Here is a 27,495-nt window from a genome sequence, read left to right as displayed (position 1 = left end):
ATTCTTGACACGCCTCATAGCAATCTATACCCCGAATAGAGTTAACACTTCGTAGGGGTCAAATGGCAAGAAAACGAAAACGAGAAAGAAAAGGGGAGAGCCGTTCGTAAGGCCCTCTCTTCTCCCGTTTCGTAAGCGTGCCCTGCGCCGATTCTGGCGCCATCTGCATTCCTTTTTGCGTAGCTTTACAACTCAGTGTTTTTTCCCGTGTTTCTACCAAATCTTGGATTTACTCTCATATTATGCTTTCTCCAACTTCTTCTGCTTCGGATAAGTTGAGTACTATTTCTTTTATGTATAAATGTAGGCTCTTGTTTAAAATTAAAGTATTTAAAGAGTTATCTTTGATACAAGAGCTGTTGCCTGCTGGAGGCGTCTTGGACGCTGTCGCTCGCTAGAATAGGATTTATTGGTTAGCAAGAGCGACGTTCCCAGCCCCCTGCGCTTTAATATTTAGCTGCTTAGCTTTATTAGGAATTCTGTTATGATGCGTTAGTAGTGCGCCTGGCGAAAGTTTTGCCTAGGCTGACCAACACTAGTCTTCGTAGCCTAGTTATTGGTCCTTGTACTTCCTGCATGATAATTAGTCTTCCAAGTGTGATTTTTATTGCTTAAAGCGTTAGGCAACGTTATACATACAGCCCTTTTCGAGTAATTTCCAAGATAGTATTGGAGTGAGTTTCGGTGATTTAGGTAATCGATTCTCTTAGTGCCTAGGCTAGGTTGTCTTAGGTCTTGATAATATTATCTGTTTCCCCGTTTGCTCCCTTCTCTTCGGGGAAGGGGCAAACCCTTTCCCTCTGTTTAAGCCTTAGGCTTAACTCTAGTGGTTTGTTTGAATTAATTTTCAAATATAACTATGCTGGAGTAGTACTGTACCTTCCTGCTCCAACTGAATTGGTTCAGAGGGGGACAGTACAGCAGTGTATTAGTCTGAGTCCGTGTTGGTCTAGCGTGGGGCAGAGTCTCCCTTGCTGCCTGACACGGGCATAGGAGGTTTATCCTCCTTGATTCACCTTGGAAGGTTTCGGTAATTATGATCCCTTCGCTCGGTGACCCCTCAGACTTGTCCTCTTTGCTGTTCCGGGTTCGGGAGATGTTCCCTTTCCGGAATAGCAATTCCTTCCTTGCCTTGGTTTTAGGGAGGCAGCCAGTAGTGCCGGCCTCCCTCCCTGGATCTCTCTGGCTGAGATGAGCTTTCTTAGTTTGGAATGATCCTTAACCAAGGCAAGGTTGGACAGGACCCTCTGTCCTTCCCTTCTATTTTTCCGTTTCCTTTGTGTCAGTCGTCTCACATCCGTACCTAGCATAGGTTGGGGTGGGGAGCTGACGTGGTCCCCTGTCGGCCGGCAGAGAGTGCCGACCGGCAGAGGCCCTATCCTTTGAGTGCTGCCCGGTCCTTCCTTGGTCCTTCAACCGCTGCCGTCTGTAGTTTCAGTAAGCAGTGGTTAGGAAGCTTGACTTAGTGTCTCCCCTTCCTCTCGGCACTCTTTCGGGTGTCGGGCGCGGAGGTACATAGCCTCTTAGCCCGGCACCCATTCTGTTGTCTTCTCTTGTGTTGTCCTTGCCGTCTGCCGGCCTAGTGGCCGGCCGTCGGTAGGGGGGTGTTCGCTAGTTCTCTTGCTGTCGGTCGGCGGTGGTCTTATGCCTTTGCTGGCCGGTCTCCTTGCTCACCTGCCGGCCGCTTTTGAGTGGCGGCCGGCAGCCGGGCGCTACCTGGGGTGGATGCCAGCCGGCAGGGTTTACTCACCGCTGCCGGGCCGGCCTGCTACATCACTCGGTTGGCCGGCTACTAAGAGTGATGGCCGGCAGCTGGGTGCCAACCGGGTAGCTATGGACCGGCAACCACTACCGACCGGTTCAGGCATAGGAACTGGAGTTCTCCCCCGTCTGGGTGATCCTAAGTTGCATACTTGAGACCTACCTTTGGAAAAAGGGGTGGGGGTGCTGACCGGCAAGAGCCGGCCGGCACACCACCCTCATGTACTGTATCAGTTCTTCCCTGTTTAGTGTCTTCTACCAAGGGAGAACATGATATAGTAGGTTACAACACTGTCTTTTCTAACTTACTTGTGTTGCCTTGTGCAGTCACTTGGTGTTGCCTTACAGGGATGAAAAGAGAACTCTTTTCATCTTTAGCCAGAATGGTAAAATCTTACCTTAGGTGTGAGCTACACCTAATTTCCCTCGGGAAATATGATCTTTAGTTATTCTAGCAAAGACTAACCATTTGATTTTAATGGCTGGTGGGCTTCCACAGGTGATTGTGGGGGATTCACAAGTATGTGTCTTTTCCTTATTCCTTGTGGTCTTGCACGACCCGTTGTTGTTGGCCTTACAGATAAGAAAGTGAGTTCTTTCTTGTCTACTATCCGGTATTTTAAAATCATTCCTTAGGGGGGGCTACACCTTCTTCCTTTGGAAATTTTCCATTGGTTAATCTGGCATAGATTAACTATACGATTTTATGATTTGGAAGGCTACAACAATTGGGTGTGCGGGAAATACAAGGATGTGTCTTTCCGTTTTGTTATGCTACTGTGCATATCCAGTGATACGTAGTTCACTTGATACTCATGGAAATTTTTTCTCTTTACAGGAGGACCATCCGTAGTGCGGATGTATTTCTGCAACGTCCGCAGTAGGGCTTCTGCGGACATGGTTCTGAAGGAGGCGTGTGGCATGCGCTGTCTCCACGGATGTTCTCCGGTATTGGGTTCCCCAGGTATGTTTCATATGCACTAACCTATCTATTGAGGTTTTTTCTTTTCGCTTCGCTCAAAATCCGTTTTCGTCTCCCCTACAACGGTGGATTCAAGGGATATAGCTAGGGAGAAGCTTCGTACCTGGGTGAGGGGCTTTCAGAAGATTACCTCTGGACCTTATCTTCCAAATGAGAAGATGAGGGCTTTCTTTTCCTAGGGCATCAACTGTTACAGTGATTCCCCAACCTCAAGAGGAGGTCCCCTTAATTCAGATCCCGTGGATGCTGAAGTCACGGTCGCCTTGCTTAGCATCCAGTTGGACGACAGGATGCCAGACGTGTCCGAACGTCTGGAGGAAGACCTCCTGGCAGAAGGCCAGGATGAAGTTCGAGCTCCGGACAAGGTAGCGGAAGAGGCCGAGAGAGGTCGGCTGCTCCGGTTCAGGTCCTTGAACCTGCTCCCTCAACATCATCTGCTCTCGCAGTAGAGCAGGCCCTCCCTCCATTGTTGGCTTGATCCAACAAAGGCAGAGGGAGAAGAATGGGAAGGCAGCTGCATTGTAACTGCAGGGGCACATCCGGACTGCTAGGTCCGGTGGAAGGAGGTACCAGCTTCAAAGGAAGAGACAGAGCCGAAGGAGGTCGTAGTGATAGACCATGCTAGGCTCATGCCTTGCTTTCTTCTTCGATGAAAGAGAGGGGCTTCATGAACTCAAAGGTAGCTGTATTTGAGTAAGAGGCTCCCTTCCTTTGTGTCCTCTCCTGCCACAGCCTTCCCCCTTTTTTCGCTGAAAGGGTTTGCGGCGGTTTTGAAAACAGTCGAGGCTGGCAAGCCTTTCCCCTCCCTGGTGGAGTGTAAACCCTTGTTGCTGGCCTTTAGAAAGGAAGATTTAGTAAGCAAAACAAGGACTGGAAGGACGTCCATCTTACCTTCTCAGTCCAGATATGGGAAGCGGATTTTGCCGGATGCCGGTTCGGCGAGATCCTCTCTAAGCTGTCTGGCTTTCTTTTGCGGAGAGAACTCTAGACAAAAGAAAGACTGGCTGCCTCTTTGTCTCTTCAGTCCACGTTTGAGACGATGACAAGTGATCCCAAGGTCCATGAAACGTTCATGGTTGTGATCAAGACTCATCTGGCCACTGTGACGAAGGATCTCTACAGCTCCGTCAGGGCGAAGAGAACCTGTAGGGAATTCGTGTTCGCCCGGGCTACGATGAGGCACGAGCCAAGGAAACTAATCTCCTCCAACAGTTGGGACAAAGACCTTTTCCCTAGTGAGTCGGTCAAAAAGGTTGATAGGGCCGCCACGGACGATAGAAATCTTCTCCAGGAGTGGGGCCTGTCTACCAAGAGAAATTCTTCCCCGGATGGGGTCCCCAACCTTGGAGGAAGACTAAAAGGATTAGGATACTTTCTCGGCCAGCTAAGCCAAGTAGACATCAGCAGCAATGGCATTTGCTGATGCCCTCAGTGCCCCAGATGGTGGCAAAAAACCCCGACCACACTTCAGTGGGTTCCCCAATTCGTGTCGACACAGTCTCCGGCATTCAACCCATCGTTCGAAGGTCAGTCAACTGCCTGTCGAACAAGCCTAGAGGAGCAGCCAGAATTTCGTCTAGGCGCCCCTCAAGGAGAAAGGGTTTCATGGGTGGTCGAGGTCAGAGAGGCAAGACCTCAGGACAACAGTCCGAGCGAGATGATATTGGTAGAAGGGAGTCTCCAACGCTTTTGGGATCGGTGGACCTTCGATCCCTGGGTCCACAGCCTACTCAAGAAGGGACTGGGCTGGAGCTGGTACAGCACTCCATCCCCATACCTTCGGCGTTTTTCCGATACTCCACCCCCGTTCTGGAGGAGTTCATTCATGAACTGTTAGAGGAAAAGTGATCCGAAGGGTAAAGTCCATCTAATTCCAAGGGAGGCTGTTTTGTGTTCCCAAGAAAGACTCGGAAAACTCGGAGTCATTCTGGACTTGTCGCCACTTAACAGGTTCATAGTGAACTACAGGTTCAAGATGCTAACAATACAACACATAAGGACCTTACTGCCCAAGAGGGCATTTACCGCCTCCATAGTTTTGTCAGACGCCTATCGGCACGTTCCAATCTATTGTCGATTCCCCTCCTACCTAAGGTTAAGGCTACAACGAAGACTATACATCTTCAAAGCCATGCCTCTCGGGCTTAAAATAGCCCCAAGGATTTTCACGATGCTTGCGAACGTAGTTCTCAGTCAATTACGCCTAAAGGGAATTCAGGTGGTAGCCTACCTGGATTTTGGCTGGGGTGGGCAGCACCCAGGACAGAATGCTTGCAAGCTTCCCTGTATGTGATCCATTTCCTAGATTATCTAGGCTTCAAGATCAACAGGAAAAGTCTCAACTTCCTCCATCTCTAAGTTCCGGTGGGTGTGAATCCACTGGGACCTAATGTCACACCGTTTTCTCCGTCATGGCGGAGAAAAGAAAGGAGATAGCTGGTTCTGTCAAGAGACTTCGAGATTCCGTATGGATATCAGATGCGATCTGGAGAGTGTACTGGGGTCTCTCCAGTTTACTTCGGTGACAGACCCGGTGCTAAGAGCACAGCTAAAGGATGCAACCGGAGATTGGAGTAGTTATGCATCAGATGCGCGAAGAGATCTGAGAAGAACAGTTCCGCTTCGTCGAAATACTCTTCTCAGGCCTTGGTCCCAAACCAGACTCCTTAGGAAGTCGGTTCTTCTTCATCCACCTCCCCCGTCGGTGACGAGTCACTCTGACGCCTCGAAGGAGGGATAGGGAGTTCACTCTCATCAGAAAAAGGCCCAAAGGTCTTGGTCCAGTCTATTCAAGACCCCTCACAGTCATTTTCGAGAGACTATGACAGTCCTTCTTTCCTTAAAGAAAGTCTCCCCGCATCGCTCGATCCACATTAGGTTGGTGCTGGACAGCGGGGGAGTTGTGAGATGCTTGAATCGACAAGGATCAAGGTCGCCACCTCTCAACCAGGTGATGTTGGCCATCTTCCGATTTGGGGGAAGAAGAAATGGTACCTGTCAGCAGTTCACCTTTAAGGAGTCCGCAATGTGACAGCGGACGCTCTATCCAGGTTCACACCGATAGAGTCGGAATGGTCCCTAGACGCAGGACCATTCTCCTTCATTCTGAGTCAAGTCCCAGAACTGCGGCTAGACCTCTTTGCGACGAAAGACAACAAGAAGTTGCCCCTGTATGTGTCCCCGTACGAGGACCCCTTGGCGGAAGCAGTGGACGCGATGTCCCTCGACTGGAGCAGATGGTTCAGGATTTATCTGTTCCCTCCTTACAACCTTCTGTTGAGGGTCCTCAACAAACTGAGATCATTTAAGGGAGTAGCGGCAGTAGCGGCCCACAAATGACCGAACAGTGTGGGGTTCCCTCTGGCATTGGAACTACGATTGGAGTTTCGACCGCTACCAGATCCAGTTCTGACCCAGTGAGTCCAGAAGTCAATTGTCTGCGCTTCATCACAGAAAACCCGGACCCAGCAGCTCATGATTTCTTTCCTTAACAGGTGAGAAAGTGTTTCGGGATTTCGAAAGCCAGCATGGACTTCCTAGAGGATTATAAGTGCAAACCTTTTATAAGGCAATATGAGTCATCTTGGAGAGAATGGGTAGCCCTTGTCAGACGAAGATTCCGCAGGAGATCACGACGGACTTCTGCTTGTCTTTCTTCATCCATCTCCTTGGTTATGGATCGGTAACTAACACGATTTTATCATGTAGGCCTGCTTTCACAAGACCCATTCTATATGCCTTCCAGGTCGACCTCGCTAACGAGATCTTTTATAAAAGTTCCGAAAGCCTGCGCTAGGCTCAGACCTTTAGCACCTCCAAAGCCCAATTCATGGTCTTTAGAAAAGTTCTTCATGTTGCTTAACTGTTGAACAATAAGGAGTGTGCGTTAAAGGATTTGACCCATAAGTTATCCTCCTTTTTGCACTCGCGTCCGGGGCCAGGGTTAGTGAGATCATACCCCTCTCGAGAGAGGAAGGTCGTGTTCAGTCCCTGGATGGGTGAACTGAACCTATTTCCGGATCCTACGTTTCTCACCAAGAACGAGTTACCCACCATCAGGTGGGGTCCCTGAAGAATCTGCCCTCTGAAAGAAGATGCATCTCTATGTCCAGTAGAATGCCTAAAGGTCTATCTTCGTAGAACTTCAGACTTCAAGGATGGCCATCTGGCCAGGGGAGAAACGTCAGGATCAAAATCTATTACTGAAATAACTCAGGGCGAAAATCACATATCTTATTCGCAGAGCGGATCCTGTCTGTTCACCCACAGGTCATGATCCGAGGAAAGTTGCTTCATCCTTAAACTTCTTTAGTTGTAGGGATTTTGGACATCTTCGTTCGTACACTGGCTGGAAGTCTTCCAGTGTTCTTTCGTCACTATGCGAAGCAAGTGCAGCAACTAAGAGGTTCTGTGGTGGCAGTGGGTTGCGTCGTTAACCCTGCTGTTTAACTCTGCGAGGAACAGTAGCTTAATTGGGACAATTAATTCTAGGGTGAGTATGTAGTCACATGTTGTACTACAAACTATGTGAGGGTACTGGGTGACCCACGTTGACTGTTCCACTTTCAAAGGTGAACCCAGCATAAGTGCAAACATGCGTGCCGAGCGTTTCTAACGCTAATGTGACTGATTAGTAAAACAGACTTTTGACTTGATACTTTGGTATCTTAAAAGTGGCTCCAATGTTTTTTCTTTCAGACAAACAAGTTGCTGTTTACTATCATACTTATGCTTAAAGTTTTAGTTATCCTCCTCTTGTATATAGATATATATATATATATATATATATGAGTGGTTAACCTGTTTGTTCATTGTCTGTCAATAAACTGGTTCTTGAGAACCTTGCGTCTCCTTCACCTGTGAGCATTCATTCTATGTATATTTACCCGGGGATAATTCTAATAGAATGTTCCCTTATGCAAGCTAATATTGCATTGGTTTATGCTTCCCCTTAGCTGGAGGACTCCATCCCATAAAGGGTTGGTGGCGGATTTACGAGTTTCCTCCTAAGCGGATATGAACCTTTGTCCAATACGTGTTTTGAAGCGGAGGACTGGTCGATATTTCATATTGACACAGTGATTCTTTTCGAACTTCGCTTTACCCAGTATGGGGTGAGACCACTATACTCGCTTGCCTGGGGTTCATACTTAGATATATGTACTCTTCGAGACTTTCCCAGAGTCTAGTAAGACTCTTCCCTGTTGGGGGCAGGAAGCTCTATCATGGTTTATGATTAGTTGAAAAGATGTATGACGGTAACATCTTAGGTCTCTAGGTCGCGTCGACTGGGGGAAATACTTCTGAGGAGTACGGCACATTTTGAGAATCCACAGATACAGTAATGCTCTGGTATACTTCCATCAGGACGACATGGCTTGAGCCCAAAAAACGGATTTTGAGCGAAGCGAAAAATCTATTTTTGGGTAAGATGGCCATGTCGTCCTGATGGACCCGCCCTTCCCTTTCTATGAAAGGGCCGTAGGACCCCTCCCTACATACAGTATCTGTAGCACCTCGTGTTTCGCTACAAGGAATGCAGATGGCGCCAGAATCGGCGCAGGGCACGCTTACGAAACGGGAGAAGAGAGGGCCTTACGAACGGCTCTCCCCTTTTCTTTCTCGTTTTCGTTTTCTTGCCATTTGACCCCTACGAAGTGTTAACTCTATTCGGGGTATAGATTGCTATGAGGCGTGTCAAGAATACGTCCACTGATATTTACGATATCCCTAAGGTCTTTTTTAGGGATACTCGCTCCAGGAGTTAGAATTCTGGGTACCTTAAGGTAAATTCTCTGGGAATATCGCCGTAGTTGTAATATACCCTAGGAAGCTGCCTTTAAGGAACTTCCATCAGGACGACATGGCTTGAGCCCAAAAAATACATCGAAATACTTAAAAAATGAAGTGGATGAAATATACTAAAAAATTATAAATTAAACCATATAAATAAAATTAAAAATTAAAACATTAAATGAATGATATAGTAAAAGAGCAATATCGAAATCAGAACAAATACACAGAAAACTTTAAAGAAGAATTCACAAAACATCATAGATATGGGAATCAAAATAATAATACACAGAAATAATGTGGAATAAAAGAAAAAAAACAGACAAAATAAAATAAACTCTGGATAAGAAAGAAACACACCTAGTATGGAAAAAAATCCAAGACTGAGACATGGAAGGACGGGGAGGTTTAGACGTTAGAGCATGAAAGTAATGGTTTGAAGATTAATTGGTGAAAGTCGTTAGGCAATATGTAAAGGAACAGAGGTTGTTGAGTGATTGAGAGTAGGGGATAGCTGTTTAATGAAAAATCCCCCAATAGCTATTCTCTACCTACCCTAGAATCTCTTTTCATTAAACAGCTATCCCCTACTCTCAATCACTCTGTTAGCGATCTGGCTAAACAATATGGCCGGAATATGTTTACGATCTCGACGATCATGAAACAGAAGGCAGCCATTAAAGCAGTGAAACCTTCGAAGGGGATCACGATTATTTCCAAACGTCGTAGCCCTACCCTTGAAGAGATGGAATGCCTTTGGTTAATATGGATCAAGGACAAGGAGATTGTTGGCGATACGATCACGGAAACGATCATTTGTGAGAAGGCCAGCGCTATCTACAGTGACTTGAAGGCGGCGGGCTCTCGGGGTTGACGCGGTGGAGAGTTCAGCCGATCCTACGATGGAGGAATTCAAGGCGTCTCGAGGTTGGTTCGAGAAATTTAGTAAACGGACCGGGATTCATTCAGTTGTTCGGCATGGAGAAGCTTCGAGTTCGGACACCAAGGCTGCTAAAGACTTTGTTAAAAAGTTCGAAAGCATCGTGGCGGAGGAAGGCTACGTAGAGCAGCAGGTGTTCAACTCTGATGAAACTGGTCTGTTTTGGAAAAAGATGCCTAGTCGAACGTTCATTACTGCCGAAGAGAAGAAAATGCCTGGACATAAGCCAATGAAGGATCGGTTGACTCTTGCGTTTTGTGCCAACGCCAGCGGGGACTGCAAAATTAAGCCTTAATTAGTTTACCATTCTGAAAACCCTAGGGCATTTAAAGCACATAGAATTAATAAAGACCTGCTACATGTTCTGTGGCGTTCTAATTCTAAGGCTTGGGTTACTAGGCATATCTTTGTGGAATGGGTAAACGTAGTTTTCGGCCCTGCGGTCAAGAAGTACCTTCAGGAGAGGAATTTGCCTTTGAAGTGCTTGCTTTGTTTGGACAATGCACCCGCTCACCCCCCCGGACTCGAAGATGATATCATCGACGAATACAAAATCATCCAAGTTTTGTATCTTCCACCGAATACCACCCCTATCCTCCAGCCCATGGACCAGCAAGTCATCTCTAATTTTAAGAAGCTGTACACCAAGCACTTATTTAAGCAGTGCTTTAATGTCACGCAAAGCACCAACTTAACTTTGCGTGAATTTTGGAGGAGCCACTTTAATATCGTGCACTGCTTAAAGATCATAGATCAGGCTTGGGAGGGAGTAACTCGTCAGACCCTGAATTCAGCTTGGAAGAAGCTTTGGCCTGATGCTGTTGCTCCCAGAGATTTCGAAGGTTTTGGCCCCGAGAATGAACCTGTGCTTGCCGCCGAGGGAGACGTCAAAGAGATTGTATCCCTTGGCAAGTCCATGGGTCTGGAGGTGGATGAAGATGACATTACCGAACTCGTCGATGAGCATCATGAAGAGCTGACCACCGAGGAACTCAAGGAGCTGCAAGCCATGCAGCATGATGAGTTCCAAGCGCAGTTGAGTGAGTCGGAGGAGACCGAGGAGGTAGGCCAAATCTTAGGTACGGCAGAAATAAAACAGATGTTGGCATATCATCAACACGTGGTTAATTTCATCGACAAGCATCACCCACAGAAACTTCAGGTTTGCCGTGTTGTTGCACAGTTCGATGATGTTTGCTTAACTCATTTCAGAAAAATCCTCAAAAGCCGTACCAAGCAACTTTCACTTGATAGTTTCTTTAAAAAATCTATAAAACGGTCTAGTGATCATGATGAAAAGAAAGAAAGTGAAGCAAAGAAAAGGAAGACTGAATCGAGTGAAAGTGATGAATATTAAAAATAAGAAAAGAAAAAAATGTAAGAAAAAATATAAAATTAAAAAAAAAAAAAAAAAAATAAGCTAAGTTAAGTTAAAGTTCACATAGTGTAAGTTAGTGTAAGTTATTGTACAAAGTCACCGTCCCTACTTCCTCGCTGATCTTCTGTCTCCTCCTGCCTAGCAGTCTCTACACCTGCGCTGGCCTGTCGCAAAGGTAAAGTGTTGCATTAAAACCCCTTTTTTATTTATTTTTTCTTATATTATTCTTTTTTTAGATTTTTATGTATTATTATATTGTATTAATGTTATGTGTAATTATGTGTAGCCATTTATTAAGGAGTTATTATGGGTTTTTAGGCTGAGGAACGAATTAAATAAATTACCATGTATTCTAATGGGAATATTTGCTCCAACATATGATCGTTTTAACATAAGAAGCTGTTTCTGGAACGAATTAAGATCGTATGTAGAGGTATCACTGTATATATATATATATATATATATATATATATATATATATATATATATATATATATATATATATATATATATTAAAAAAAATTATTAGTAGACATTCCCTGTTAAAAAGCCATTCTTGAGTAGAGCTAGTAGATTAGATATGTTGACTTGAAGGAAGTTGAAATTTGAAGCCAATTGTAATTGAAAAAAGGTTCTCTGTATTGTAGGTGGCTAACAATAACCTGTAGAGAAAGCTGTTGCTCTCTAAAGTTGATGCTGTAATTTCAATAACAGCATAATGGCTTCATTGTAACTTCAGTTGCTTATTCACTGTATTTTGGAAATTGGCCACTCATACCTGACCTGTGGAAAGTGTTGGTTACATCTGAACTGAGAGGCTTTTAACGTGAATTAGAAAAGAATCTAGGTTTCTTATCTACAAAAGGAAGTTAAGCTGCTTTATGAATTCCTTTTATGACATTTTCAATAATGTTTCTTTTCCAGCGAGTGCTGCAAGCAGCAATGCTGGCCACGGTTCACAGAGTAGCAGTTCTGAAGCACCAGTTATTAAAGCATGGAAAGTTGGAGACGAATGTCTTGCCATGTGGTCGGAAGACTCTCAGTGGTAAGATTGGTTAATAACTTTTTATTGTTGTCAGTGAGAAATATAAAGAATTACCTCCCAAAGAAGACGTGATTGATATGAAATATGGCATATGATTTTTTTTTTTTATTTCCTAATTTTTACTTTTACATGGGAACTTTCAAGTTCAAATACTTCACAGATATGAGTTGTTGCTGAACTATGTATTTATTTTTTTAGGCATTACTTGAGAAATATGTCTTTCTATTTAGAAGTGAACTGTATGGGTATCCTGTGTTGTCATTGATCATTTTGCTTATTTTTAAGGTATGATGCAGTCATAGATGCCATCACAGATGATGGTCTTGTTGCAGTCAGTTTTGAGGGATATGGTAACTCGGATGTCACAAAGCTGTCTCTGCTGAAGGAGAGAGTGCCTGGTGAGAAGAGAGGCCAACACCCAGCTGCTTTAGCATCAGAATCTGATAGAAATAAGTAAGTATTGATATATTTTCCTTGATAAATTTGTTCCATTCAGATTCAGCTTCTGGTAAAAAAAAAATCTTGAAAAATGTTGGTAAATTAATTGGTTCCTACGTGTTTTTAAACCTTTCGCCTCGCAGAATTGACCTATTTCCACTGAACAAGTATTGGCTTCAAATAAAGTTCAGGATGGAAATGGTACGCTCTGTGCTGAATTCTTTTAGAAAAGGAGAATTCATGCTTTTAGTGGTTCTGAAGAATGCGTAACTGTACTAATAAGTACCTGGGCATCAGTCATCTCAAAAGTAGCCCCCCCCCCACTTCTATTTGAGGTACTGTGTACCAGTTTGAGACCTTTGGCCTATTTGCAAGGAATGCATCTGTTGCATTTAGATGAGCTGATTCTGGGCTCCGCCGTGAGGCAGTTGCTACAGGATTAAGGTTGGCTTCTTATATTTGTCATGATCTGGAGATAGTGTTAAACTGGGAGAAGCTGAATCACATACCTAAGCAGAGGCTGAAGTACTTGGGCATGTTGATAGATATGGCAACAGCGAGTGTCTTTCTGTCGGACAATTGCATTAGCAGGCTCAAGCAGTAGGGTAATTGTTCCTCTCGTAGACAGTATTACAAGCTTTTCGATAGCAGAGGCTTCCTGGCCACCTTTCCCCGTTGGAGAAGCTTGTTCCTCATGGGTGCCTTCATCAGAGTACTCTTCAGTGGTAATTGCAGGATCACTGGTCAGCCACTAGGGATCACCCTTACCTTCCTGTTCCAGTGGGGCATGAGGCTTTGGTTGATCTTACCTGGTGGGGGAATGAGGATATCTGAAGAGGGTAGTCACACTCGACTCCCCACTGCCAGACGGGCATCTGTTCTCATATGCATCAAAAAAGGGGCGGGGCGGGCACCTGACTGACCTGGTCGTCCTAGGAGTGTGGTCAGAAGAGAAGCATCTACACATCAACATCCCAAACCAACAGGAAGCCTTTCTAGTGATATATGCATTCTGATAACATTAAGGAGACAATTAGTTGTGTTGACGAATGACTACACTAACGTAGAACTTACGTCAACTAGAAAGGGGGCATGGTTTCGTGCCCACATTTGTGATCTGACAAAGCAGATGCACATCTGGTCAGTGTTCCACATCATAGAGTTGTCAGCTAGGCACAGTCATTTGCCAGGGGTAGTTTATAAGAACGCAGAGGTCCCTGCATCATTGTGTAGTGAAAAGTTTCTTGCTCTATGGGGTTCTTCAGGTATTAACCCGTTTGCCACATGGCTAGACAGAAATCTCAATGTGTTTTGCTCCCCCTATTCCAGACCCATGGGTTGGGTTAGAAGACACCTTCCAGCACCCATAGAATCACCTGGACTTGTATGCATTTCTTCCTTCCAGCTTGATCCAGCCGTTAGTCAACAAGGTGTCGATTACGCCAAGACTCAGCATGATCCTGATGGCTCCCTGATGGCCACATACCACTTGATATCCTGATCTATTAGCCATTCTAATTGAGGTCCCAAAAGAACTACTTCAGTGGTTCACACTTCTCTGTTAGCTGCATCTTCAGAGGTACCACCAGTCCATGAAGTCATTAGAACTTCTCTGTTCCAGCATATCCGAGCGCAGTGTTCATATGTTTGGATACCAGCGATAGTCCTCTGCTGCTGGCTGGCACAAAAAGTGGGGCATCTTCTGCAATTGGTTTTGTAGCAGGGGCCCTACTTAGCTGTGTACCGCCTGTCATTAACTATCTCATTGATGAATTTGATGGGCATAACAGCTCCGCTGAAGAATATTCTTTATTGTAAAGGACTCAGGTTTATATAACTACGACTAAAACAAATTCCTATTAAAATTTGTTATGTTTATTTTTGTGAGAATTTTACTTAATTTACTCCATAACATCAAATAGCTGTTTCTTTTTGGGTATTTTATTTAATGTAGGAAAATATTTTGTTCCTTCACTAACAAACCTTTCGTTATTTATATTGATATTCTTTCGGTGAAGCTGGAAGGTAGCCAATAGACTAAAAAGTGTAAGGTGGCAACCCTACCTCACCACAGTAGTGGGTAGGTAGGGGGTGGCTTGGTGGTACCCCAGCCACCTATCTCCACTGACAGCTCGTTGAGCTGCCTCACTCTTTTCTCTTTTGGATGGTAGAGAACGGACGTCTCCACTCTCTCCCTCTCTAGGCTTAGCCATAGACTACAAACATTGGTTTACGCTGTCTTTTTCTTTTCAGGGGTGAATGCGCTTCTTCATGGACGCTCCCATGCGAACGTGTCCTCACCGGGAAGGTAGCCCTTGTGGCACCTTCATGCCGTCGGTTGAGACCATTTCCCATTTGTTGTGACCAGCCTGCCAGGGTCACTGTTACGAGTAGGGTTTGCCTGCGATGAGTGTAGGGAGTAGCCTACCTCCCAGTGGGAGAAATTTGGCCATCGGAGGAAGAAGGCCAAACGAGATCTTTTTCCTCCTGGGACCTCCTCTGGCAGGAAAAGAGCTCAGGCTTCTTCTCGCATTCCTGGATCTCTTCCCGAAGCTACTCCTCGCCCAATTTCCTCAGGGTAACGGTCGAGTAGGACCACAGACTGTACAACTCCTTGGCAACCTCGGGATACTGGCCCTAGAGAAGCACCTTCACCTCCAGCCGCCAGGGAGCCATTCTCTCTTGCAGATGTACTTCAGGCATGGCCGTTCTTGGGGGTTTCTGTTCCCACTTTAAAGCAATCGCTGATACTGCTTCTTCAGCGTGGTGCGAGGAGAGGTCCTTCCCCTGTGGCCTCAACATCTTTAGCCCTGGATGTGTCTGAAGCCTATCTCTCACCCTCTCCAGGCCCTTCCACATATGGACGAGGTGACTGTTCCCGCTCACCCCTCCAATGGCCTCCTGCTTATGATGAGTCCTCTCGCCATTCTAGGACAACTTCGTTGCCTAACCCAAAACCTCCTGTTTCTCTCCAAAGGCAAGGTTCTAGCTCGCGTGCGCTCCCCTTGCCAACTGCAGATGCTAGGCAGGATGAGCCTCCAGTGACCAGCGCTCCATCTGCACACTGTTCGCCTTCACGAGCTTCTCGCTCACTCTCCAGATGTCGTTTATTGTGTTCAAAGGATAACAGACCTTGGCGTTCTTCTTCCCGAAGATGCTTTCACTCTAGCGCTAAGCACTACCGTCAAAAAGACCGCAGGTCATCATGGTCTAGGCGCTCATCTTCTAGATGTTCTTCTCGATCACGAACTGAGCGCTCACGATTAAGAGCTTCACGCTCACGAGCTAAACAATCGCGATGAAGACAATCACGATCGCGAGGTAAACAATCGTAATTGCGAGAAAGGCGTTTACCTTCAAGAGCAAGACTATCACGCTCACGAGTTAGGTGCTCACAATCGCCAGTAAGGCGCTCACAATCACGAGCACGACGCTCACGATAACGAACATGGCGCTCACGATCCCGAACAAAGAGCTCCAGTCTAAGATCGAGAAGATCCTCTTCACGAGGACGATGTAGGCGCTCGCGCTCTCCATCCGCGTGGCGCTCTACACCCTGTAGATCTCCTGCTGATCCTTCTCCTAGACGACCCTTGACCGGACCCTTGACCGGACAAGGACTACCCAGAGGACAACACGTACAGAAGCTTCTCCCAATACTACCTCTAGCGCCTTTGAAGGCCTGGCATGTCTTCTGTAAGCACTCGCCTAACCGACTCTCTCCTACTCCTCCATAATGCATCGCTTACCAACACAATGTGTTGCCCCCATGCGGAGGCTTCCATGTCCTCCTCTCTCACCATGTATTGCTTGTGCAGATGTGTCTTCTGCTCATGATTCATGCGCTGTCATGCATAAATCGCCTTTTATCGCGAGTGAGCGTGTTGTTTCTGTGAGTGTCTCGCCCGCTGAGGTCACAACTGCGAGAACAAGCAAGGATCCAACACCTCCAAGAAGGTTCTCTGCAACTGATGCTCTAGCGGTAGGCCTATTTCTTTTCCGGAGGGATTCAAGGAACTCCTGAACAAGTTCACTGGTGTTTCCATACCTCCAGACTGTCCTGTGCAGATCACTAAGGAACATTCACTTATGCCTAAGAAGTTGTCTCCAAGAGACACTGGTCCTTCTAAATGCCAATCCAGACGGCGCACTCTTCCTCCAGGACTCCTTAAGGAGACTCCAGACTTGTCAAGAGTCGGGGATCTTCCTTACTGGTTCGACATCAGAAGTCGTTTGGTGGGGGCCTTCCATCTGCCCCTCCAGCCGCGCCAACCAAGGTCTATCCCTAGTATTCCGCTGGAGAAGTCGACCTCGTCGCTCCTTCTGATCCTAGGAGAAGATCCCTGCAAAGCAGTACTGTCCTTTTGGTACATAGGCCATTTCCAGCTTGACCAAGTACCAAGGACAATCAAAACTGCAGCTGTACCATCTTTAGGATCTCTTCCCTTAACACGTTTATTCGGGCAAAAGGGTGACAGCAAAGTGGATAAGGAGGATGGAGCGTGTTACTCCACCTCACGCGGACTTCATCCAATCCCGCACAAGTACTGTCTTAGGCTCTCCACGGAAGATCTATATTCACCCCCTTCCAGCCTCAGCCTATCGAAGTTGTTCCTCCAGACCAACGTCTGATCTCCCATCCACCTGAGGAGGAACAAGCCTGTTCCCAAGCCTCAGGAATCTAAGGAACCACAAGCTCCCTTTAAAATTTCCATCTTAGAGGAGCCCTTTCCTCCAAGGAGAGAGTCAAAGGACTCTTAAGACGATTCCTAAGAATACTAAGGCGAGGGAAGCTCGAAGGCACGAACTGGATAGGGGATCTCTTGAGGCGGGTCCTTCTCAAGTCCCAGTTGATGACCATGACCTACCCCTGGCTTCTATGGATGAAAGCTTGGAGGTAGATGATTTCCCAGACACTGATGAGGAATGTATCCCAAAAGCAGCGAGTCCCAAGTTCCACTCCGAGGCGGAGCGTAATGAGTCGGAACACGCCTTCTGGCAAGTCTTTGCTTACATGAGATCCTTTGATAACCTGTCTGATCCTGGCACTGCACCACAGGAAGACAAGGACATGGTTCTGGACTAAGTATTGGGCACCCAGAAACCTCCCAAGACCAGTGCAGTCCTCCCTTTGTCAAAAGGATTGACTGTAGCCAGAAGAGCTATCTCCCAGATAGCTGGCACCTCTAGCTCTCTGAAAGCAGGTTCTTCTTCTTGATCTCTTCCACTTCCTTTCATATTGCAGAGGAAATACTATGAGATCCTGGACGAGGCTCGTTCTAACCTGACTCTTGACCCCTCGGTAGAATCCCTTACCAGAGGTGTCCCAGTTCATAGACTAGCTTCGTTGAGGGCCTCCTTTTCGGCATCTGAGCTCCTCAACATGGAGGCGTGAAGTACGCCATGCAGGCTGCTTTGTAGCTTGACTTACAGTTGGGGTCATTGGGCCAGATTGTTATATCTGAGGACCTTTCCAAGGATTCGATAAGACGGTCCCTGTAATCCTTCCTCTTATCGGATACCCGGACCTTAGAGTTCCTTTCACACCATGCGGTCAACCTGTGGGCGAATGCGATTCTTAAGAAAAGGGATGCTGTGATTGGAAGGTTCCACAGGCAGGTGCCAAAAGTGGATGTTACGCATCTTCGAAACTCGACCTTCGAGGGATGCTCTCTTCAATCCAGAAGAGGTAGAGGGTACAGCTGATAGGTGAGAAAATCTAACAAGGATTCTCTCCTTCTGAGAGCCATGACTTCTCGGTCTTATGGGAGGACTCCTCAGCCCCCCAAAGATCAGCCCAGCTCATCTCATCCCTCGACTTCTAGATTCACAGGATCATCCCAGGTGTCTAAGCGGACCTTTCAGACCAAGGACTAGAAAGGGACCAAACTTTTCAGAGGAAAGAGAGGTGGTAGAGGGGGCTGGTCGAGGTGGCCGTTCCCGCTAGGGAGGGCAACCCTCTCATCAGTCCACTGGTGGGAGGATGCCTGCAATGCCTCTGGCAGAGGTGTCGGTTTCACAGGGCGTATCCCTGGATGATTGCAGTAATCAGTATAGGGTATCGCATCCCCTTCATACAATCTCTCCTTCCTCTGATTCGGGATCCAATCCTGTTAAGCTTCTATTAGAAGGGTTCCGTAAAGGAGCTGGCCCTCCGGGCCGAAGTCCAGACCATGCTGCAGAAGGGCGCTCTCCAAGAGGTCCTAGATGGGTCTCCAGGCTTCTACAGTCGACCCTTTCTTATGAAATAGATCTGGAGGATGGAGACCAGACATAGATCTCTCGCCTCTGAACAAGTTTGTCCTACAAACTCCGTTCAGGTTGGAGAAGGCAGACATGGTCATCCAGGCAGCAAGACTGAGGGGCTTCATGTGCACAATGGATCTCCAAGACGCCTACTTACAGATCCCAATCCATCCGTCTTCAAGAAAGTATTTCGGATTCATACACGAAAACAAACGTTACCAGTTCAAGGTTCTCTGCTTCGGCTTCTTGACAGCACCCCAGGTCTTCACCACAGTGTTCGCTTTAGTATCAATTTGGGCTCACAAGAATGGCATTTGTTTCTTAAGATACCTAGACGATTGGCTGATTCTAGCAAACTTGGAGGTGACCCTTCTTCATCATCGAGAATTTTGTCAGGATCTGGGAATCGCGATAGATCTCAAGAAGTCATCACTGCTTCTATATCATGGACTGGTTTATCTCGGTATGATCATATCATAGACACCACCCTTCAGAAAATCTTTCCATCAGATGACAGAGTATCAGGCTGAGAGAAGTGACTAGTCCCTTCCTCAGACGAGAAAATCTTCCAGCCCGTCAGTGGTTGTGCCTCCTAGGTCATCTAACCTCCCTGATTTGTCTTTTTCCCAACGGCCACCTCAGGATAAGATCCCTGCAATGGCTCCCAGGACGACCTAATGCCAATAGGTCAGGATCAAGTAGCGGATCTACAATGGTGGGTGGCAGAGGAGAACCTCTGCAGAAGACTAGATCTCGTTCCTCCTCTGGACTTGATGCTCTTCACAGACACATCAAAAGAAGGATGGGGGTCCCACTCTCTGCATCACACGGTCTCAAGCCTTTGGTCCGAATCCGAAAAGTGCCAGCATATAATTCTCTTAAGATGAGAACAGCATTCCTAGCTTTTCAACAGTTCCACCAGTTGCTGACAGGTCACTCTGTAGTGTTGAGCGACAACACCACAGTAGTGGCTTACATAAAGAAACAGGGCGGTACCTTTTCACAGCCCCTGTGCCATCTTGCACTAGAGATACCAAGATGGGCAGAACATTTGGTGACCCTATCAGCTCGGTTTATTTCGGGCAAGGGAACGTGCTCGCAGATAACTTTAAAGTGACTCAGATAGTGGGGTTCGAATGGGCTTTCAATCCTCTGATAGCCAACAAAGTCCTGACTTTGTGGGGTTCCCCGACTGTGAACCTGTTCGCAGCATCCCTAAACTTCAGGCTCCTGTAGTACTGCTCCCCAGTCCCGGACCCTCAGGCTCTATGGCAGAATGTATTTCAACAACGGTGGGACAACATCGACGTGTACCCCTTTCCCCCTTTCTGTCTGATGAGAAGGTTGCTCAACAAGACCAGAGTATCCAAAAACCTAATGATAACTCTCATAGCTCCGCTATGGCATCATGCGGAGTGGTTTCCGGACCTTATGCAACTTGTAGTACTGTAGATATCCCGAGAGAACTCCCTACACAACCAGATCTCGGACAACCACACAACAACATCTTCCACAAGACCGTCTAGTCTCTTCGGCTTCACGCCTAGAAACTATCCAGCGTTTCCTCTTACAGAAAGGCTTTTCATAACAGGGTTAAGAGAATGTCCAAGATACTTGAGAAAATCTTCGGCAGCAGTGTATCAGACAAAATGGACAGTCTTCTGTGGTTGTTGTTGTGGAAGGGGTATTTCTCCCCTCGATACCACTAATTCAGTAATAGCGGAGTTCCTTGTAAACCTTAAAGGAAAAATTCCTTTCAGTCTTGGGGGTGAAAGGCTATTGCTTAGCCTTGAGCCCTCTTTGTTGGAGCTTTCTTAGGCATATAGAGTTATGAGATCACTTTCCCCCAGTTGGAGATTAGATCTCCTTGGAACGGGGTTTGTCTTTTGAGATCCTCAAAGGGTCCTCCTTACGAGATCGTAATCTCACTTTGGAGCCGGTGTTCTTAGTCTCTCTACCCTCGGCAAAGAGAATTAATGAACTTCATGGTCTCTCATACGACATCGCCCATTCAAGGGGATGGTAGGAAGTGACATTCATCTTTGTCCCCGAGTTCATGGCATATACTCAAAATCCGAGGGTACTTGACCCTAGATTCGGACCCTTTCAGATTAAGAGTCTACGTTCTGTAACCTCTGACCCAGATCAACTATTACTTTGCCCAGTAAGGAGTTTAAGTGATTACCTTAAATGCACTGCAGCGATTCAACCCCCAGCTTTCAGCCCTTTTCGTTAGCTTGGGTAGGATTAAAAGGATACGCAAAGTCATAGACTTTGCTCTTAATCCTGGCCCTCCTCAAGCTTGAAGACATAGAGCTCATGATGTCAGGGGCATCAGTACGTTCTTGGCGTTCAAATGCAGTTATTCTGTTTTGCAAGTTTTACAAGCTGGTGTGTGGAAGGGTCAGACGACCTTCACCACCCACTACCTCCAAGACATGACCCACAGGAGACTCGATAGATTTTCTGTCGGTCCTGTGGTGGGTGAAAAAGTCGTTTTAGATTATCTCAGGCTTCTTGTTGGACAAGTAGCAGATGGTTGAGGGCATTGGTTACCTGGGTTAAGTCTGGGATAACTGAAAGTATGTCTACCTTTCCTTTCTTCATCTTCCCCGCTCTTGGGAACAGAGCCATGGGTCCCACTGCAAGCTGTCTTCAACCTCTGCAGGTAAGAATTACTTCCCTTGTGTAACCTAGCATAGATAATAATTTTTTATACTTGTACACATCCCCAATGCTTCCCATGAGGTAGGCATTGGTAAATGTCTATATATATTGTGTAATATTCATTTAGGAACTTGAATATTATTACTTAGACATTTATATGCTATCTCCCACAACCACAAGGTTGTTCAGTCTGCGATAATACTCACTTTGTGTTTATTAGCGAGGTGTCAAGGTTCTCCTCAGATACAGTATTAACTGTACTAGGAAAACCCGGGTCAATGACTAACCCAGAAGGGCGAGTTATCCATATAAATAAGGAAAGGTTTGTTTGTGAAGGAACCAATGACAAATTTGCAAATAATTTGGAATGTTCCCTAACTAATACAAACGTAGTTATTTATACAAAGTGTCCCGCCATCCCCTGTCCTCCCTGCAATCAAAAGGTGTGGCAGCTTTTTCCCCAGTCACCCCCTACCTACCCACTACAGTGGTTAGGTAGGGTTGCCACCTTGCATTTTTCAGTCTATTGGCTACCTTCCGTCTTCACCGAAAGAATATCCATATAAATAACTACAGGTTTGTATTAGTTAATGAAAAACACAAATTATTTCCAAATTTGTCATATTATTACTTGCTAAGCTACAACCCTAGTTGGAAAAGCAAGATGCTATAAGTCCAAGGGCTCCAGCAGTGAAAAGTAGCCCAGTGAGGAAAGGAAATAAGGAAATAAAAAAATATGAGAAATAATGAACAATTAAAATGAAATATTTTAAAAACATTAACAATATCAAAATAGATATTTCATATACAAGCTATAAAAAGACTTATGTTGGCCTTTTCAACATAAAAACATTTGCTGCAAGTTTGAACTTTTGAAGTTTTACCGATTCAACTACCCGATTAGGAAGATCATTCCACAACTTGGTCACAGCTGGAATAAAACTTCTAAAATACTGTGTAGTATTGAGCCTCATGATGGAGAAGGCCTGTGTATTAGAATTAATTACATGCCTAGTATTACGAATAGGATGGAACTGTCCGGGAAGATATAAATGTAAAGTATGATCAGAATTATGAAAAATCTTATGCAATTAATACAGCATATATTTATTTTGTTTTTTTTTTCTCCTTAGGAAAAAACTAGTAGAAGCACAGCGTCAACAGGCAAGAAAAAGGAAACAGAAAAAACATGACAGACAGAAGCTAATAGAAGAGGCCCACGAAGCAGAGAAGGCCAAGTGGCTAGCTTTTTCTACAAAAGTTAAAGGGGTGAGTATATAGCCAGAGAATTAGTAGCTATTACTTATTTTTAAATATTTAACTTAGCCGGTGAATATATAGCTGCAACTCTGTTGCTCGACAGACAAACTGTACAGAAAAAACTCGCCAGCGATCGCTATACAGGTTGCGGGTGTGCCCAACAGCGCCATCTGTCGGCCAGATACCAAGCTCTATGTAAACAAAGACTCAATTTTCTCTCTGTCGACGTGTCGACAAGACGTACTTTACTCGCTGTTGAAACCTGGAGTTTTTCCCATCATCTTTGGTGAAGTACTATATTCTGGTTTGAGCTTTCGCAGTGCAGGTGTTTCATCTTCATCTTAAATCTTGAACTCGTTTTGGATAGATTTAATTATGGTGACAAAGAGGGTATGGACTTTCTTTCACTTTTAAATGGCCGACCCTTCCCTTAGACGGAAGTGTGTTTAGGCTTTTAGTAATTATCTTATCACGTTATAATTTAATTATAGATTTTCCTCTATATATTTTATATCTCTCCGCCTTTATTAGGCCTCTTCGATTAACATTCCATTTATTATAAACATATAATAATAAATTTTAATGTTTTGTTTATATGCGAACTTTCCTGAGAGTAGGCGGTCCTAACTTGGAAACCGAAGTTAAACAACGTTGAGCCCTTTGCAATAGTAAATAGCTTTTAAAGAGCTAATGATTTAAAAACTTTTAAATGAATATTTTTAATAAATATTTTATGAAAGAATTTCTTTGAATAGTCTTCGTACTGTTTTCAAAGATGAACTAACGTTTAGTTTATTTATACTACGCAGTTTGCGCTCTATCGTTACGATAGAGAGAGAGAGTATCACGGTTTCACTTTGCAGAAAGAGTAAATCGATTCTGACGTTTTGTTCATTATTCTTTCAAAGCTTAAATGTTTTAAATTCTTTTTTAAAGGAACTTTTTAATTGAAAAACCTTTCAGTTTTTTTTTTGACGAAATGTAATTGGGCTCTTCTCTTAGGTGCGAAATCAAGAGAGAAAGAGAGAGATAGAGACGGAGGGAGAGAGAGGAGAGATAACGTTCCGTTCAAGCGGGTAACGTTGTTCTCGAGTTACTCTCGTCCCTAGTCTCTGTACGGGGAGAAAGGATAAAACGTTTTTAGTTTTTTATTCTCGTCCCCAGGCTATGTGCGGTGAGAGATTGAAAACGTAGTTTATATGAACTAGTGTTTAGTCTCTTCCAAAGCCACTGAATTTTTTATCTTAAGATATGTTTTCTGTTTTTTGCTGGTATTAATGAGCTTGCATTATACGACTGATTTCGCAATTACTACCTTTTGATGAAGGGTAGAATTGCGTGCTTCAGGTAGAAATCAGTAAAAGTTTCGATTTCAGTGAAATAAGTGCAAAACAGAAAATTGAAGTGATAAAGTGATATTGCGCAAAGTGTTACAGTGTTGCGTCCGAGGGTTCGTCTGTTCGTGCCTGTCGTTCACCTAGTCCGGGACCTCTTGCAAGCTCCCAAACAGGGGAGAAGTAATGTCGAACGACTTATGGGTTCGAGAGGCCTTGATCAACGAACAGACGTTTCCCTCTATGGTATCGGGTGTATCTTACCAAGATCTCCCCTACCATAAGACGAGAGAGACGTTTTTTCTCCTCGTCATCCGAAGGCTTTTCGCATAAGAAACCTGTCACAAGGTTTCGAAGCCCTTAAGCGAAAGTCAGTCCTTTCAGGACAGGTCCAGCATCCTGGTTACAGCCATTAGGACAGCTCTGACCCTATGCAGTCATCGGATAACTGCTCGCCGCCTAACAAAAGCGTAACACAGACTCCAAGAGTCTTTTTTGTTGGCAAAGTGTTGCGGTCACAGACGTTACCCTCGTCTCTTACCACAACCATTTCCGTTGATCCTTAATGGGTTGTACGGCAAGACATGCAGAATATGCTTGCCTCCCTTATGGAAGACTATTCTGCCGATTAGTCCGTTGAGTCTAGCCGTTTATCTCATCGATATCCTGGCTTTCAGCCAACCTAACGTTCCTTTGTGCTTCCTGTTGACGTTGGCGTAGCTAAGTCACGTCAGTCAGGTTGTTTAGAACCACACTCGATGCGGTCTCGTGTGGATTTTCAGCCGCATTTGGACGTTAGGCCACTTGCTGATGCTCCTGTTGACGTTCAAGACGTTCGCTAACAATCGGAGTTGACTTGTTTTGACGCTGTGCGTCAACCTCCGCATTCTAGAGTTGTTTTGACTGCTCAGTCTAGGCAGTCAAAGCAGTCTCGAGTGGACGCTGTGCGTCCTCACGCACCTGTTGTGGTTGACAGTTCAATTGTTGACAGTTCACAGACTGTCAAGCAGTTACATGATGTTGCGTCCTGGTCCGCTACTAATGCACCAGTGAGTGTGGACTCTGCTTGTAAAGCATTGCCACCACGGTAGGTCTCTCCCTTGCTTGAGACTCAGCTTTTATCGGACAAGGTTCCTGTAGATGAGGAAGTTGCTGTTCCCCCTCATACTGATATTCCCTTGAGGACTCTGTCAGATGGAGAGGAGCCTAAAGCTGCTTAGCCCTCTATGGACTTTAATTAAATCATGATGATTTTTTTTAAGGATCTTTGTCCGGATCTTTTTGTAACTGCTACTCCTCGTTCGCCTAAACGTCAGAGCTTACACTAGGCCTAGCTACTTCGAAGCCGTTGTTTATAAGCTAGTGCTCTCTCGCTCTCCTAGAGAGCTTTACGTTTGCTAGGCGACTGGTTTATCACCAGGAGGAGTTTGGGGGATACAGCCTTTGCTTTCCCTTCTTTTAAACTGGCTTATAGAGCGAGAGTCTGATATGACACGAGAGAAGTTCTCGGCTTGGGAGTTCATGCCTCTGCCCAGATAGACTTCTCAAATCTCGTAGACTCTCCCTGGCGCTTGGCCAGGAGACGCTCCAAGCTTTTTACAGGTCAACTTCACAGCTGCTTTCGAGCCTTTGAAGTTTTGCTGTACAATTATGTCATGCATAAACAAGGCTTTCAGGGATGGATAGCGGTACCGCCTCAGTCGCTAACCCCGTCTGTAGCCGCACCTGCTCCCGTAGACCCTAAATGGGCTTTGCTGCAAGACATGCAGTCCAAGCTTGCGTCCTTGATAGAGGACTTTAATGTGGAGAAGGTTGCTGCCGAACCTTCTGGCCAACAACCTTCCAACCGGTCGGTTGTGCGTCCTGTTGACGCTGAGGTAACCTTCTCGCGTCTGCCAGTTGAGGTGGTTCCTCCACCGATGCGACCCAGTGTGGGTTGCCAGCCGCACGTTGACGTTAAGCGACGCTCGGAGGTGGTTGTTGACGTTCAGGACGTTCAACAACCAGCAGAGGTGACTTGTTTTGACGCAGTGCGTCAACCTCAGCAACCCGGTATGGTGTTGACTGCACAACCCAGACGGTCTAGACAGTCTCGGGTGGACGCTGTGCTTCCTCGCGCACCCATGGTTGTTGACAGTTCACAGACTGTGCAGCAGTTCCATGATGTTGCGTCCGGCTCCGTCACGCATGCACCAGTGCGACCGGACTCAGCGAGCCAGACGTTGCCCACTCCGTTGCCGTTTCCTCATCAGTTTTCGGATGAGGAACTATCTGATGAGGACGTTGCTGAACAACAAGACGATCAGCCCCCAGAATAGATCAAGCCCTGCTATCCATCCAGAAGATGCTGAAGAAGGAACGCTGCTCAGTCAGGCTGTGGATGAGTCTGGTAGGGACGCTGTCATCCGTGGAACAATTTGTGTCACTAGGAAGACTACACCTCCGTCCTCTTCAATACCATCTAGCTTTTCACTGGAAAAAGGACAAGACGCTAGAAGCGGTCTCGATCCCGATTTCCGAAAAGATAAAGTCTTGTCTGACTTGGTGGAAGGACAATATCAACCTAAGAGAGGGTCTTCCCCTGGCTGTTCAGACTCCCAACCACGTTCTCTTCTCGGACGCATCGGACGTGGGCTGGGGCGCGGCACTAGACGGTCGGGAATGCTCAGGACTGTGGAACTCGAGTCAGAGGAGCATGCATATCAACTGCAAGGAGCTGTTGGCAGTACATCTGGCCTTGAAAAGCTTCAAGTCTCTCCTTTGAGGCAAAGTGGTGGAAGTAAACTCAGACAACACCACGGCCTTGGCGTGCATCTCCAAACAAGGAGGTACCCACTCACTGACGTTGTACGAGATCGCAAGGGACCTGCTCATCTGGTCAAAAGGTCAAGACATCTCCCTAGTAACGAGGTTCATCCTAGGCAACTTGAATATCATAGCAGATTGTCTCAGTCGGAAAGGGCAAGTAATTCCAACAGAATGGACCCTCCACAAGGATGTGTGCAAGAGACTTTGGGCCACTTGGGGCCAACCATCCATAGATCTCTTTGCAACCTCGCTGACCAAGAGGCTTCCAATCTATTGCTCCCCAGTCCCGGACCCAGCAGCAATACATATAGATGCCTTCCTCCTAGATTGGTCACATCTGGATCTCTACGCATTCCCACCGTTCAAGATTGTCAACAAGGTACTGCAGAAGTTCGCCTCTCACGAAGGGACAAGGTTGACGTTAGTTGCTCCCCTCTGGCCCGCGAGAGAATGGTTCACCGAGGTACTTCGATGGCTAGTAGACGTTCCCAGAAGTCTTCCTCTAAGGGTGGACCTTCTACGTCAGCCTCACGTAAAGAAGGTACACCAAGCCTCCTCGCTCTTCGTCTGACTGCCTTCAGACTATCGAAAGACTCTCGAGAGCTAGAAGCTTTTCGAAGGAGGCAGCCAGTGCGATTGCTAGAGCAAGGAGAGCATCCACCATTAGAGTCTACCAATCGAAGTGGGAAGTCTTCCGAGACTGGTGCAAGTCAGTTTCTGTATCCTCGACCAGTACCTCTGTAGCTCAAATAGCTGATTTTCTCTTATACCTGAGAAAAGGACGATCCCTTTCAGCTCCCACTATCAAGGGCTACAGAAGCATGTTGGCATCGGTCTTCCGGC

General features: G+C 46.0%; 1 protein-coding gene across 1 annotated transcript in view; it reads left to right on the top strand.

Annotated features, from left to right (window-relative positions):
* Positions 1–27,495, top strand: part of Spf30 (Splicing factor 30) — an 81,043-nt gene that overhangs the window by 29,527 nt on the left and 24,021 nt on the right. Inside the window, exons 3-5 of the mRNA XM_068346319.1 lie at positions 11,779–11,899; positions 12,185–12,352; positions 22,384–22,519. Coding sequence (XP_068202420.1) covers positions 11,779–11,899; positions 12,185–12,352; positions 22,384–22,519 — 425 coding nt within the window. The remainder of the gene's footprint in view (positions 1–11,778; positions 11,900–12,184; positions 12,353–22,383; positions 22,520–27,495) is intronic.

This window comes from Palaemon carinicauda, chromosome 22, assembly GCF_036898095.1.
Source record: "Palaemon carinicauda isolate YSFRI2023 chromosome 22, ASM3689809v2, whole genome shotgun sequence".
NCBI classification, from domain to species: domain Eukaryota; kingdom Metazoa; phylum Arthropoda; class Malacostraca; order Decapoda; family Palaemonidae; genus Palaemon; species Palaemon carinicauda.
This window is presented reverse-complemented; position numbering and strand designations above follow the sequence as displayed.